The 13107-nt window shown below is 48.2% G+C and overlaps 1 protein-coding gene across 1 annotated transcript in view; it reads right to left on the bottom strand.

Annotated features, from left to right (window-relative positions):
• Positions 1 to 13107, bottom strand: part of UCK2 (uridine-cytidine kinase 2) — a 24387-nt gene that overhangs the window by 9169 nt on the left and 2111 nt on the right. The window contains exons 2-5 of the mRNA XM_011979970.1: positions 12853 to 12963; positions 12070 to 12318; positions 11108 to 11204; positions 6118 to 6260 (exon numbers count right to left, since the gene is read on the bottom strand). Coding sequence (XP_011835360.1) covers positions 6118 to 6260; positions 11108 to 11204; positions 12070 to 12318; positions 12853 to 12963 — 600 coding nt within the window. The remainder of the gene's footprint in view (positions 1 to 6117; positions 6261 to 11107; positions 11205 to 12069; positions 12319 to 12852; positions 12964 to 13107) is intronic.

Below are 13107 nucleotides of genomic sequence, written 5' to 3'. Positions count from 1 at the left end.
TTTTTTTTTTTCTTTAAAAGTGTTTTTTTCTTTTAAGACAAGGTGTCTTGCTCTGTCACACAGGCTGGAGTGCAGTAGCACAGTCATAGCTCACTACAGCCTCAACCTCCTGGGCTCTAGCAAGCGATCCTCCCACCTCAACCTCCCAAGTAGCTGGGACTACAGGCACACATCACCTCAATGGACTAATGGTTTTTTGTTGTTGTTGTTTGTTTTTGAGACAGAGTCTCATCACTCTGTCGCCCAGGCTGGAGTGCAGTGCCGCAATCTTGGCTCACTGCAACCTCTGCCTCCCAGGTTCAAGCAATTCTTCTGCCTCAGCCTCCTGAGTAGCTGGGACTACAGGCACCTGCCAGCACACCTGGCTGATTTATTTTACATTTTTTGTAGAGACAGGGTTTCACTGTGTTAGCCAGGATGATCTCGATCTCCTGACCTCATGATCCGCCTGCCTCAGCCTCCCAATGTGCTGAGAATTACAGGTGTGAGCCGTTTTTTTTTTTTCTGTAGACACAGCGTCTTGCTTTGTTGCCCAGGCTAGTCTTGAATTCTTGGGCTCAAGTGATCCTTCTGCCTCGGCCTCCCAAAGTGCTGGAATTACAGGCAGCCCATACACTCTTTATTAAATAGAGTCTTCTGTCAATAAATAGAAGACTGATCACCCTGGTTCTGCCGCTGCACATGAGCCTTAGTTTCCCCATGAGTGGGGAGTTTGGAAGGAGATTCTCTTAATTAAAACTGCCTCCCTTTGCAGATGTCACTTGTAAATGTTATCTTAATTTAATCTTATCATCTGAGCTGCTAAATCTTTCACCCCAAAAAGTTACCGCACCCATCTACAATCATTTGTAGTGGCTCTTCAGCTCTTTCCCAACCACTTCTCAGTGAACAGACTCAAGGGTGGGGTGAAACTCACTGTAAACGAACATGGGGTATATCTGTGACGGAACTTCTGAAAGTCATGTGTCTAAATAGTTCTGTCTTTATACACACATGCACAGATGCACGCACAGAGAGGGCAGGGAACGGGGAGGCTGTCATGGCTATGATCCAGGCTGACAGGAAGTCTATAAGATGAGAAGGCTAGAAAATTGCCAGGAAATCCACATTTCCAGAAAGCCGGGCACTAATGATGCTGCCATTTGACTTTTGTAACAGCTCCCCAATTTACGAAGTGTTTTCTCCATGGGAGATCTGGTAATAAAACAGTTGGTTGGTCGCTAATGTGTCAGGACTTGCCCACCCAGCCCGGCAGCAGCCTTCTCCAGCCAGGAAATGGTTTTCCCCACCCCTGCAACGCTGGCCCTGGGCTCCTGCTGCCGACCTGCTGCTCTGGCAGATCTGCTGGGAGACTCGCCAAGAAGGAGCCCTGAGGAGCTGCCACGTGGCTCACCCCCCAGAAGTCCCCAGAGCTCCGGCACACGTGGCTAACCAGAGTAGCACTGCCAAAACACACAGCCAGCGCGGCCTCCAATTCTTCACACATCTCCAGATAAAGCCCAAAGAAAAAAGGAAATCAGATCAAAAAGGTATCACAGCTAGGAAAAAACAAACACACCCGTGCTTGGGCAGCTTTTACTTAAAGCTCTGCAAACGCCTGATGCTGGGATTGTTTCGCAACACATGCTTTTCAGACAATTGCCGAAGGCTTTAGCACTGGAGGAAGCTTTGTCCTTCTCCCAGCACACGCGCGCACACACACGTGCACACATACAAACACACGTGCACACACGCACGCACACACAGTGCATGTCCACACCCTGTCACGTAGTCCTCCTACTGCCCTCAGCCTGGGCCTTCAGCCCCCTTCCTTCTATAGACCTGGTGGCTTCAGTTGTTTTGTCATTGGCGAGAGGAAGCTGGTCGTGCAGAAAGTAGGAAGTGGAGGTAAATCACAGTGAAGCTTCTACAGCCCAAAAGCTGCTTTTTGTTCTACCTCTGTGGGCTCTGGGGGGAAAACTGCCCTGGACCTGAATCCTGACCCCAATAACTCCTACTTCTGTGACCTTGGACAAGTGACTTTAACCTCTGTGAATCTTAAGTTCCCTAACTATAAAACAGGAACAATAATGGTACCTTCCTCATAAATATTAATTTAATAAACAAATATAAATATTACTATTCAGGAATACAGAGATGTGCATAAAATTCTTCAGCACCCATAGCTGGCGCCTTAGCACATGTTCAATAAGCATGTGTTCTATGATTATTACAACCACAACAGAAACTGAGGGCACGCTGGGAGGGTGGTGCCTCCCTGACAGAGCTGCTCAACGCCATGGGAGGGCGGGAACCTCGAATTCAGGTAAGCAGGTCAGACCCAGCTGAGCAGGGTGAGCAAAGGGAAAAAGGAGTCCTGCAGGGCAGCTGGAAGGGCGGGGTGCCACACAGTAAGGGAGAGCAGGCCACAAGCACATGGGACAACAAACATGAGGAGGGAGAAGAAGGAAGACAAGGAAGAGTCTCACTACAGCTTCTATGCTAGAAAAGCAAATGGGGAATGGGTCAGAATGTTGCCCAGACACTGGGAACACGCAACATCAAAAGGCCTTGCCCACCTCTGCTCCCCAAGAACCTCCAATAGAACGATCACCTCAGGCAGACTGGGCCTCCCTGAGCCAAGAACAACAGAGGGCCAGCCACCTCCCTGCACTGAAAGGCCCTGCTCCCCAGGCAGAGTCAGGAAACAGGGCTGCGCCAAGGACTGAGTCAAAACAAGGTCTTGGCACAAACTGGAAACCCCAGGGGCTCAAAAACCAGCTCCTCCATCACTGCTCTGACCCCAGCACGTTTGCTGGGCCAGGACAGGCCCTTTCGGAGGACAGGGTACCGGGCAGGAAGCTACAAGTCTGCCCACATTCCCTGCTGGGCTTCCATGTCAGCCCTTCCAAACCCAGATGTGCTCTTTCTGGTTAGCCAAAAACCAAGACCAAAACTTAGAAGGACCCAAAATAAAGACAATTCCTCAATGGTGAAGTCAATCACTTAAAAAATCTGATGAGGAAATGTGCTACTCTATAGTAAATGAACAGGCTGAATCTCCCTAGGCCCAGTGCAGCCCTAATTCTATGTGAACCAGAGAATGATGCATGAGGAAGATGAGGGGTCAGCCATCCTAAATCTCCCTGCCCCGCTTCTTCCCTGTCCCTGTATTAAGGGCTGAGAGAGAAGATGAAGGCAAACAAGGCTAGAAACCAATCCCTAGAATGTCAAGGGTTTCCATCAGGAAGGAGGTAGTCTCTAGAGCTGCTTTACTCAAATACAGATTTCTCCCACATGAGGGTCAACTCAGAATGTGGAGGTCACATGCCCAGGAGGATGTGACAGACGGGTAAGATCATGGAGCTAACTCAAGTCTCCAGGAATGTTCAAGCTCACTCAACAGCTGCTTCTGACTAACCAGCCTCCCTACCCCAGCACCCCCGCACTCCACAAAGCACATGCCAAGCATATTTTTTGTCCTACGTGGAGAGAGAATGAATTTGTAGAAATAGCATGCAGAAAAGTCCCATGAGTCCATCAGGAAAGTGACTCGGCAGTAGGTGACATGTGAAGTCAGCAGATCTGAAATGAGAAAGCAGAGCCCTGCCCAGGCAGCCTGTTCAGAGAAGGCGGAGGGGCAGAGCTGGCCCTAAGAAACCCCAGGAGAGGGCCAGCACCACCGTAGGAACTGCTCCCATTTCACACAAGAATCCCGTGCAAGAAAGGAAGGGAAAATGTTCTGTTGAACCCACACCGTGATGATCTGTTTGAATTAGACACTAGGATGCACTTTATTTCCAGCGTCATTGCTGCTGCTCAAAACTTGGTTCCAATCTCCTGTGCTGGTTCTTGCACTCCCTGCTGTAAGGCCTCCCTTGGCAGCACTGCATCCTTGACACTGAGTACCACTGCTGGACTAGTGATGGCATCAGCCTGGACATCACCAGCTCCTGAGGACATTACCCGAGCAGATCCCCTTGAAGGACCTAACCAGTCTTGTCAGAAAATTCAGAAAATGAACAGCACCAACCCCTTCGGCAGAAGCAGATTTCTGATCTGCCACATAGATATTTATCGACTTATGCACCACCAGGCATTTTACATTACCTCTCATCTTCACAACTACAGCAGAAGTACCAACCCTAAGACCACATTCTAATAAGAAAATGAGATACAAAGAAGTTTAAACACAATCTGCCTAAGGTCACACACCTAGGAAGTGGTCAAACCAGGATCTCAGCCCAGCTCACCTGACTCCAAAATTTATCTGTCCCTGTGTATCATGCTACCTCTCTAATTTGACAAGCTGACATGGACACTGAGCAGATCAACCAAAGTAGGGCCTGAGTTTGTGGATTAAGGTGACAAGCCAGGCCCTGGGGTAGAAGCATGAGGGGCTGTCAGGCTCAAGGTTCAATTATCTATGCAACTCTTACCCAGCCAGAGTCGTGACACTAAAAGCAGGCCTGTCTGCCCTGCATTATCCATAAAGAAACCCAAGCCGGGGTGGCGCAAGAGCCTAGTCACAAAGCTAGCTGGGAGGAGCTCTGCTAGAACTAAAAGGCCCCTCCCATTCCATTCTTTTTTCCATCACACAAAACTAACTGTCCCCACCCCATGTTGGAGCAGGATGTAGCTCCGACTGACTTAACAGCACGCATATCTATTACTACTTAGAAGGGCCAAGCTCAGGACTTGTTTCTATAGGTTATACTGGTCTCATTAATAGTCCTTACAATTACAGTGCTAAATGGGATAAACTACAGATCTGTTTCATGAACCGAAAAAAGAAAAGTACCCAGACTTTGAAGTCAGAGGTCTCTGGGATAGAGCTTATAAAATTTGAAACTGTCAATAATGTGTCCTGTGACTAGGAGCTAACCTCGTCATTTCCTGTGTCTCCCTGCCTCTTTCACACAACGGAGACTCAAACCTTCTCACCTTTCATTCCTCTATTCAGTCACCCCCACCCACTGCCCTTGCTGGGTCCTGGTCAACTCTAACTCTGCTAATACTCTTCTCATCTCAACTCTGCTCCCCTCTCCCACCCACCTAAGGACCACACCCCTGCCTCGTGTCTAGATCAGCAGAGCGGGTCTCCAAAGAGCTGCTCCAGCTACAGGCTTCACTTACACTTCCTCTGTCAGCACCAGTGTCCAACACAGAACAGTGGCCACTTCACTTGCCTTCCTCAGAACTTCATAGTAGCTTTCCCTTGCCCACCGAGAACCAGACTAGAGATCTCAGTCTCTAAAACCAGACCCCAACCTGCTTTCTCGTGTCTCTTCGTACAACGCTCTGAACATTCCAGGTTCCTGCCATTCTCAGAACAAGCCACTGTCTGTACATCTGTGCTGTGCACCTTCATGGGTTGCCTATATCGCCAACCTGCTACACCACATCCAAGTCCCAACCCCTCTTCCTCCATGAAGTCTCCCAACCTCTCCTAGTAGAAGCAGACTCTCTGCTTAATACCCTTAATACCCTAGAGAGCTTAATACCCTAGAGTTCACAGGCTGGGCTCCTCTACCAAGGGGCATCGCTGTACCTTCAGCACACAGGCATGGCAGACTTAGCACGGGCAGGCCCACCCTCAGCACGGCCTGCGGAGGGCACAGCTGACTTCCCTCCTGAGCTGACTGGAAAGAGTGGTAATGCCTCCATAAAGCCTGCTGGAAAATAAAGGGCTAGAGAAGCAGGCTAACAGGATGAGCTGCCCAGCGCTTTAGGCACAGGGGATCCTGTCCTCAGGGGTCCTACAGTTAGTTCCCCAAATCAAAGCATCTTCATTTTGATGTCTTGTGAACAAATTGCAAGGAACTAAGCATTTAATCAAACTTTTCCCAGCAAAAGCAGACATCAATGTCTTATTTAGTCTCTGACCTCACAAGTCTTTCGTTATCCCAAACAGTAAGTGACTAATCCCTTCTCAAATGGCACCAAGTGTCTGGGCAGCAGGATATCCTGGGGCTGGATTGACGCAGCCGCTGGACCATGCGACACACAGCTGCCTCAGGGAAGGCATGGGCCTCAGACTCGGGGGAGGGGGGGCGCGTGGGGTCCTGTCATAGGCTCCCAGGTCCTCTGCCCTCGAGGTGGCCACCAACAGGGCCACCTGGGGCTTTTAGAACGCACCTCTGCGGGAGAGCCGGGTGTCCGCATCTGTATCCACAAAAAGCTTCATCTGGAACAGGTCTCGTACCTCCTGGGAGTAGAAGGCCAGGATCCCTTCAAAGAGCACCACGTCTGCGGGATAGACAGTAACTGTCTCCTCCTTCCTGTAAAGCACAGAGCAGATAATGGGCCAAGCCAGGCAGGGGCTAGCAAGGGACAGAGAACAAGGGCCAGAACATCTGGCTGGGCTGGGTTCTGAGTTCCTTGCCCCCACAGACTTCAAGCAGGAGCTCAAGACTCGGCTAATACAGCCTTACACCACCACCAAAGAGCCAAGGGTGATCACGGCTGGGACAAAGGTCTCCTTGACCACTTCTTCTGAGCTTTCACCATGAAACAGAAATACAGGGCAGACATCCCTCTCCTTGGAATCAAAAAAACCTGCTGTTGAATGAAGAATAAAGGCAGACAAAAACAGATGTGATTTCTTTTTCTCTCTGAAGGCGTCTCCAGAATGCTCTCATGCCTGGCATTTATGGAACCTAACACTCTGAACTTTAAAAACAGAAACTTACAGTTTTCTCTCAACAACCCCACCCCCTCCCCGCCAGTCCTGAGGCAGCTGAAAAGGAGGGAGGAAAGGACAGAAGGGGAGGAGAAGGGAAGGAGGGAAAATAAAGAAAAGTTTTGGGAAAGAGGATACAGACGAGAAAGCATTTGTGAGGAAATACAGAATCCCGAGGTCTGTCTGGTCTGGCTCCACCCCAAGCCAATGCAGTGGCCACAGGTCAATCCTGAGCTCCCTAGAGCTGCTCTTCCTTATCAATAAAGCAGAAATACGCATGACTTCATCCACCTAACCCACATGGTTGGGAAGCCTAGGGCAGGCACTAATTGTAAACATGACTTTTCTTTCTCTTTTTTGTTTTTGGAGACAGGGTCTCACTTTGTCATCCAGGAGGCTGGAGTGAGAGTGGCACAATCTTGGACTCACTGCAGCCTCAACTTCCCAGGCTCAGGCGATCCTCCCGCCTCAGCCCTCTAAGTGTCTAGGAGTACAGATGCACACCACCACGTCAGGCTAATTTTTGTATTTTTAGTAGAAACGGGGTTTCACCATGTTGCCCAGGCTGGTCTCTAACTCCTGGACTCATGCAACTCACCCACCTCAGCCTCCCAAAGTGCTAGGATTACAGGCATGAGCTACCAAGCCCAGCCAACACGCCTTTTCAAAAAGCAAGAAGGGTGAAACATTGCTAAACGGTTAGGTGATGGGCTTTCACAGATGGCCCTGCTTGTGCTCAGCTCTGCCTTGCTGCAGCTTTCACTGTATTTTGTCTTTTGATTCTGTCCTATGCCCACCTTACAAGTCACCAACTGCCTCTTGCTCAAAATTCACAGAAAATAGAGTAATAATCATCATTGCAAGCTTTTCCGTCACCCTGACTAGCACACTGGCAAACCAAATAAAACAAAGTCTCTTAAAACAGTAGTTCCATCTGGGCGAGCATAAGGAGGTCAGTTATCAACGGCCAGCTCAAGAGGGTGCCGTTGGAACTCCTTCCCATAAACACTCCCTGATGCCTTATTAGCTTGGACTAATGAGTTTTAAGGGGCTTGTGTATGAGTTTTAAGGCAGGCACTGTTGGGGTAGCTAGCAAGTGGCAGAACAGCGCAGGGAAGACGGGAGAAAAGGACTAGGATTAGGAAATGCCCTAGAATTGTGGTGTATCTGAGATGCATATCAGAACCATCTGGGAAGCTTATAAAAATATCCCTACCTGGATCCTACCCCCCAGGAGCTCTGATTTCACAAGTCTGAAGTGGAGCTAGAACTTCAATGCTATTTAGAAGCTCCCAAGATATTTCTAACACGCGGCCATGGTGAAGAAGCACCAGTCTAGAGGAATGTCAGCCGCCAGAAAATGGTGTGCCCATTGCGGATAAGAAGACAACCTAGAAGAGTTCAGAAAACAGGACCAATGGGTAAATAGTGAGCCACTCTCTAGGCAACTGCCCTACACCAAGGAGAGGATGGGAGCACTCTGTCTAAAAATGAAGTGAATGTACATGCGAGATTCCACTTGAACACACTAACAGAGAACACAATGGCTGCACTAAGTTTACATATACAGGTTGAGTATCCCTTATATGAAATGCTTAGGTGTTTAGGATTTTTCAATTTTTTTCAGATTTTGGAATATTTGCATTATATTTACAGCATCCCTAATATGGCAGGGGGAGAAAGGATCTACAATGAGCATCCCTAATATGAAAATCCAAACTCTGAAATGCTCCAACGAGCATTTCCTTTGAACATCACATGGGCACTCAGAAAGTTTCAGATTTTGGAGCATTTCACATTTTGGATTTTTAGATTAGGGATGTTCAATCTGTACTGACACTAGATATTAACAGCATTTTAGGATGCCTAATTGATAAATACTAAAAAGGAAAAGTGGGTTTCCTTCAGAAGGAGAAAATGAACTGCCTAATTTGTTGCTGGTGCCTTAAGAAAGTTAGAATTAATCATTTCCCAAGTCCACATGCAGGTCTAAAAACTGTCGTAACAGCTCAGAGTTTTTAAAAAACAACAACAAATTTATTGAGCAACTACTAGACCAGAATGTGCAAGGAGTCATACCTGGCTTAATATACCACTTAGGAATTTAGGGTCTGGATGGGAAGTCCCAAAAAGAAACTAGCCGATTAGATCATTTGAGATAACCCAGTCTAACCATCTCATTTGGCTTATGGGGAAAAGGATGCTCAGAGAAGTGTAATGGCAACAAGTAAGCATCTTCTTCATTTTAGCCCAGCAAATTTTTATTTGTACCAAACGTCCATGGGTGGGATGGAATCAGTTAACCCTGAATGGCTCGATGTCCAATTAAGTGGCCCTTAAGATTTGCAGGGAGGTGGGAAGGGGGTGGCTATGGGTCTAGTGTGATCAGTGAAAGTTTCTAAGGCATGAGCTTTAAGCCACTAAAGAACAAGGTTTTAAAATATAAGGTATGAGATAAATCAGGAGGAAACGTGAAATATGTCTGCAATGGGAATTCTACCAGGATTTTCTCTTGTTGGCCTATGAATTTGATGGAACTCATGCTGCACGAGGCCTTCAACTTCTCTCCTCCACTCCTAGACTGCACTGGTCAGGCCCTGGCTTCTGTCAGCCACGCTCAGTTCCACTGCCTTCTTTCAGGCCCTTATTAGTCTCTCACTGGGGCTGTTCCAAAGGCGTCTTCACAAATGGCATTGCAGATACTCTCTCCTCCTGCCACCACAATGACCTTTCCACTACCACAGTAGAGCCGTCTGTAGCTCCCTACTGACAAAATGTTTGTGCTCCTGGCCCTGCCGCCTATGGCCTTTCATGACCTGAGGCCTGCCTGCCTTCCCACACACCCACTCCCATTCCTCCAACCCTCTCCTCTGCCGGGCTCTGACCAAGCTGATCTGTGCCCAGCTCTGAAATGCCCAGCACCTTGGAAATCCTTTTCCCAAACAACTTCTTATCCTTTCCTATCTAAAGCTTAAATATCACTTCCTCCATACAACCTGCTCTGAATCCCCTGCTCTTCCTCCCTCCTTTACATTCTTCTGCAGGCCCTTGCCTTAGCCATCACGCTGCATTTTAACTCTTCACCTGGGAAGTGGTGGGCTGGAATGTCTCTTGACACCACCACCACTTCCCCCTAAGGGAGAACTACAATTCTCAGAATCCCTTTCCCCACAGGCTTCCGGGTTACTGCGCCAACAAGAGACTTAGAAGGTGAGAGTGAAGCAAAATCCACGATATTCAGGAGATGGTAATAATGAGACAGGGAAACTTTGGAAACAGTCCACAAGCTCCTAGATTGAGGCTGCAAACCCAGACATGGGGGTTTCTTGGACTTTTCCATGAACCCCAGCTTCTGCTCCAGTGCCTCAGGCAAGAGTCAGTGGAGACTATTTTGTCTGATTCTCTGGCTACAAACTTCCAGGTCTTCAGTCTTCCAGCCCCAATGTTCACGTAAGCTCCAAACCCTATACTAAATGCCTTCATTCATTCCTCCATGATCTGCAGTGGTTGGGTTAGGAAAACAGACTGACACGGGAAGCGTGAGGATGGTATCCTGATCTTTTACTCTTCTCTCTCCTACACAGAAGAACCTGGCCCATAGAAGGAAGTGTTTCAGAAGATTCTGGTGAGGCATGGAGGTAAGCACCAAAACAGCCCCCTCTACACCTCAATGCACACACATGCATGCTCATTCTCTCTCTCTTTCTCATCTTCCTCCTGCAACCAAATCTTCACTACGCTCTCTAGTTCAGACTCACAGGAAGATGTGTGTATTCTACATTGAGGTCTGAGACGCTCTGTGCAGCTCTGAAGGAACTTGGGGTCTGGCCAGCAGGAGTGCAATCCTCTAGGAGCCCATTCCCACCACTCAGAGGGAAGGAGGATGAGGTGGAAGTGTGGCCGCTCCTCTATTCCTAATCAGGAGCACTAAAATTGAGGTTTCACTGGAAAGGACTGCTTTGATTCCACTGAGCAGCTTTCTGGAGCGCTTGGTTAATTCTGAGATCACAGTCTGGTGACCTCGTGCCTCTCCACATTGTCCAATCCCAAGTAAACCAGGACAGCAGAAAGAACAGTTTTCTTTGTTCTTCTTCCTGCCCTTCCTCTACCCCTCCCCTTACATCTTGTTCCAGGAACAACAGCACTGGAATGTGGATCAGAACGCACATACAGTCCCTCAAGCTCAAATCACGATCCCATCCTTCGGAGTTAAGGAATCGTGACAACAGGACTGTTCCAGGAAGCGCCCAGATGAACTCCCCAACCTCTGCAATCCCACAGCACACACTGCTGCCACCACTCACTCCATTGACCGGCTGGAATGGCATTAGGCAGGGGTAGGACAGAGGTCTGAAGTGCAGGAGGTAAGGAAGGAGGTCTCAGTGCAGACCAGGGATGCTCTGGGGAGCAGCGGGTGTCATCCCTGGCCCAGAACAGCTCACTTACCGGGAATGGGAGACGAAGTCATACACGGGGATCTGGACTGTTTTCCCTTCAGTGATTTCTTTGAGTGTTTTGAGAATGAGTTCATTGTCAAAGGCATCTGAAAAATATCAAATTGTTAAAATGTTTCTTAATTTTAAAATAGTATCTCCTATAATCATACACAGGACATCCTCATAAACATGTATATGGGCACATCATACTTTAAAGGTAATCATACTGCTCCCTAAAAAGCTGGATTTTTACCCAAAGCAGAATGGAAGCTCCCTGTATCTCAAAATAGGGTGTATAAATGAGTTCTGACAAACAGATTTCTTTTTTTTCTCCTTTGACATTCCATCCCTGACTTCAGACAGGTCTTTCCCCTCTCCAAGTTTAGCTTTTATCATCCTAGGATTGGCACATGCTAAACTAACCTGGAAAGCACACCCATGACTGGGGGAGTGCGCACAATAGGCACCATGCCACGGTTTGCTTCTAACAATTTTAAGAAACGCAAGCCAGCTAAAGGAGCAGTGTGCTGATCCAGGGCTGCAGGGCAAAAACCATTCTGGCAGCCACTCTGTCCTTCCACCTCCCTCTCTGCCACAGAGCGGGTTGAACACACATGTCCACATGGGGAGGAGGGTCTGACGAGGGCTGCCTCAGAACAGAGGCAGCAGAAGGACCAGCTCTGTACGTTCGACCCCACGTCTGGCCCATCTTGAGTCCCAGACTCATACAAAATCTCCTTGGTTCAGATACAGATTCAATCAGTATTTAATGAGCCAAGCACTACATGAAGCATCTGAAAATTCCTTCTTTCACATAAGCCCCACAATAACACTGCAAGGTAGTTTATAAAGTCCCTACGTTCTAGATAGAAACAAGATTCTGAGAGGTTAAGCAACTTCCTCATGAGCATAATAAAAATATTCCCCCCTACACCAATACACATGCATACCCCCTTTAACACCCCGACTCACCCGGGTGGTCAAAGTTGAACTGGCCCTTCAGGGCTTTGGCCTTCTGTTCCGAGGTGAGAACACGGTAGAAGCTATCCTGGCTCAGGATGACCACCTGCTTCTGGCGATAGTCCACCTCATTCTGCCCCAGGAGCTGCACGATCTTAGCACACACGGACGACTGTGAGGAGAGAAGAGAGCACCCAGGAATAAGAGAAAGGGCATGTGTGGTACAGAGGAAGTCCCCGGAGTAACCAAGTTGACGCACACCTTACAAGAAGGGGCTCTGGAAGGAAGAATTCAAAGGCAGCTGTCACGCATGATGAGTTAAAGGGCTAAGGGATGCAGCCATAAAAAGAACGAGATCATGTATTATGCGGGAACGTGGATGGAGCTAGAGAACACTATCCTTAGCAAACTAACGCAGGAAGAGAAAACCAAACACCACATGTTCTCACTTATAAGTGGGAGCTAAATGATGAGAATACATGGACACAGGGAGGGGAACAATACACACTGGGGCCTGCTGGAGGTGGCGGGTGGGAGGAGGCAGAGGATAAGGAAAAATAACTAATGGGTACTGGGCTTAATACCTGGGTGATGAAATAATCTGTACAACAAAGCCCTATGACACAAGTTTATCTATATAACAAACCCCTGAACTTAAAAGTTAAATTAAAAAAAAAAAAAGAAAGAAAAGGCTAATAGAGAAGAGTCCACCTGACACGCCTGTGACAGAGAAGTCTTAGGATCCCCAAAGTCCCTTCCTCCCTTTCCTTAACACAACTTACTACTCTCAGGTACTTGCAGTGATGGTGGGGGAAGGAGGGTAGCACACACCACCTCCTCCTCCAGAAGATCCTTTCCGAAAGCCACTGATAAAGGTAGGGCTAACTGATCCTGCCTGCTTGCGCCCTGGTATAGACAGACAAAAAAGGCGGCAGCAGCAGAAAGTAGAATGAGGGCACGGTGAGGATGTGCTGAGGGGCCACAGGGTCTTGGAATCACAAGGTGACCGCACACGCATGGAACGCCACTCAGCCCCCGCACATCTCTTTA

This window comes from Mandrillus leucophaeus, unplaced genomic scaffold (genome assembly GCF_000951045.1).
Source record: "Mandrillus leucophaeus isolate KB7577 unplaced genomic scaffold, Mleu.le_1.0 Scaffold207, whole genome shotgun sequence".
NCBI classification, from domain to species: Eukaryota; Metazoa; Chordata; class Mammalia; order Primates; family Cercopithecidae; genus Mandrillus; species Mandrillus leucophaeus.
Note: the sequence above shows the minus strand (reverse complement) of the source record. Positions and strands in the feature narration are given on the sequence as shown.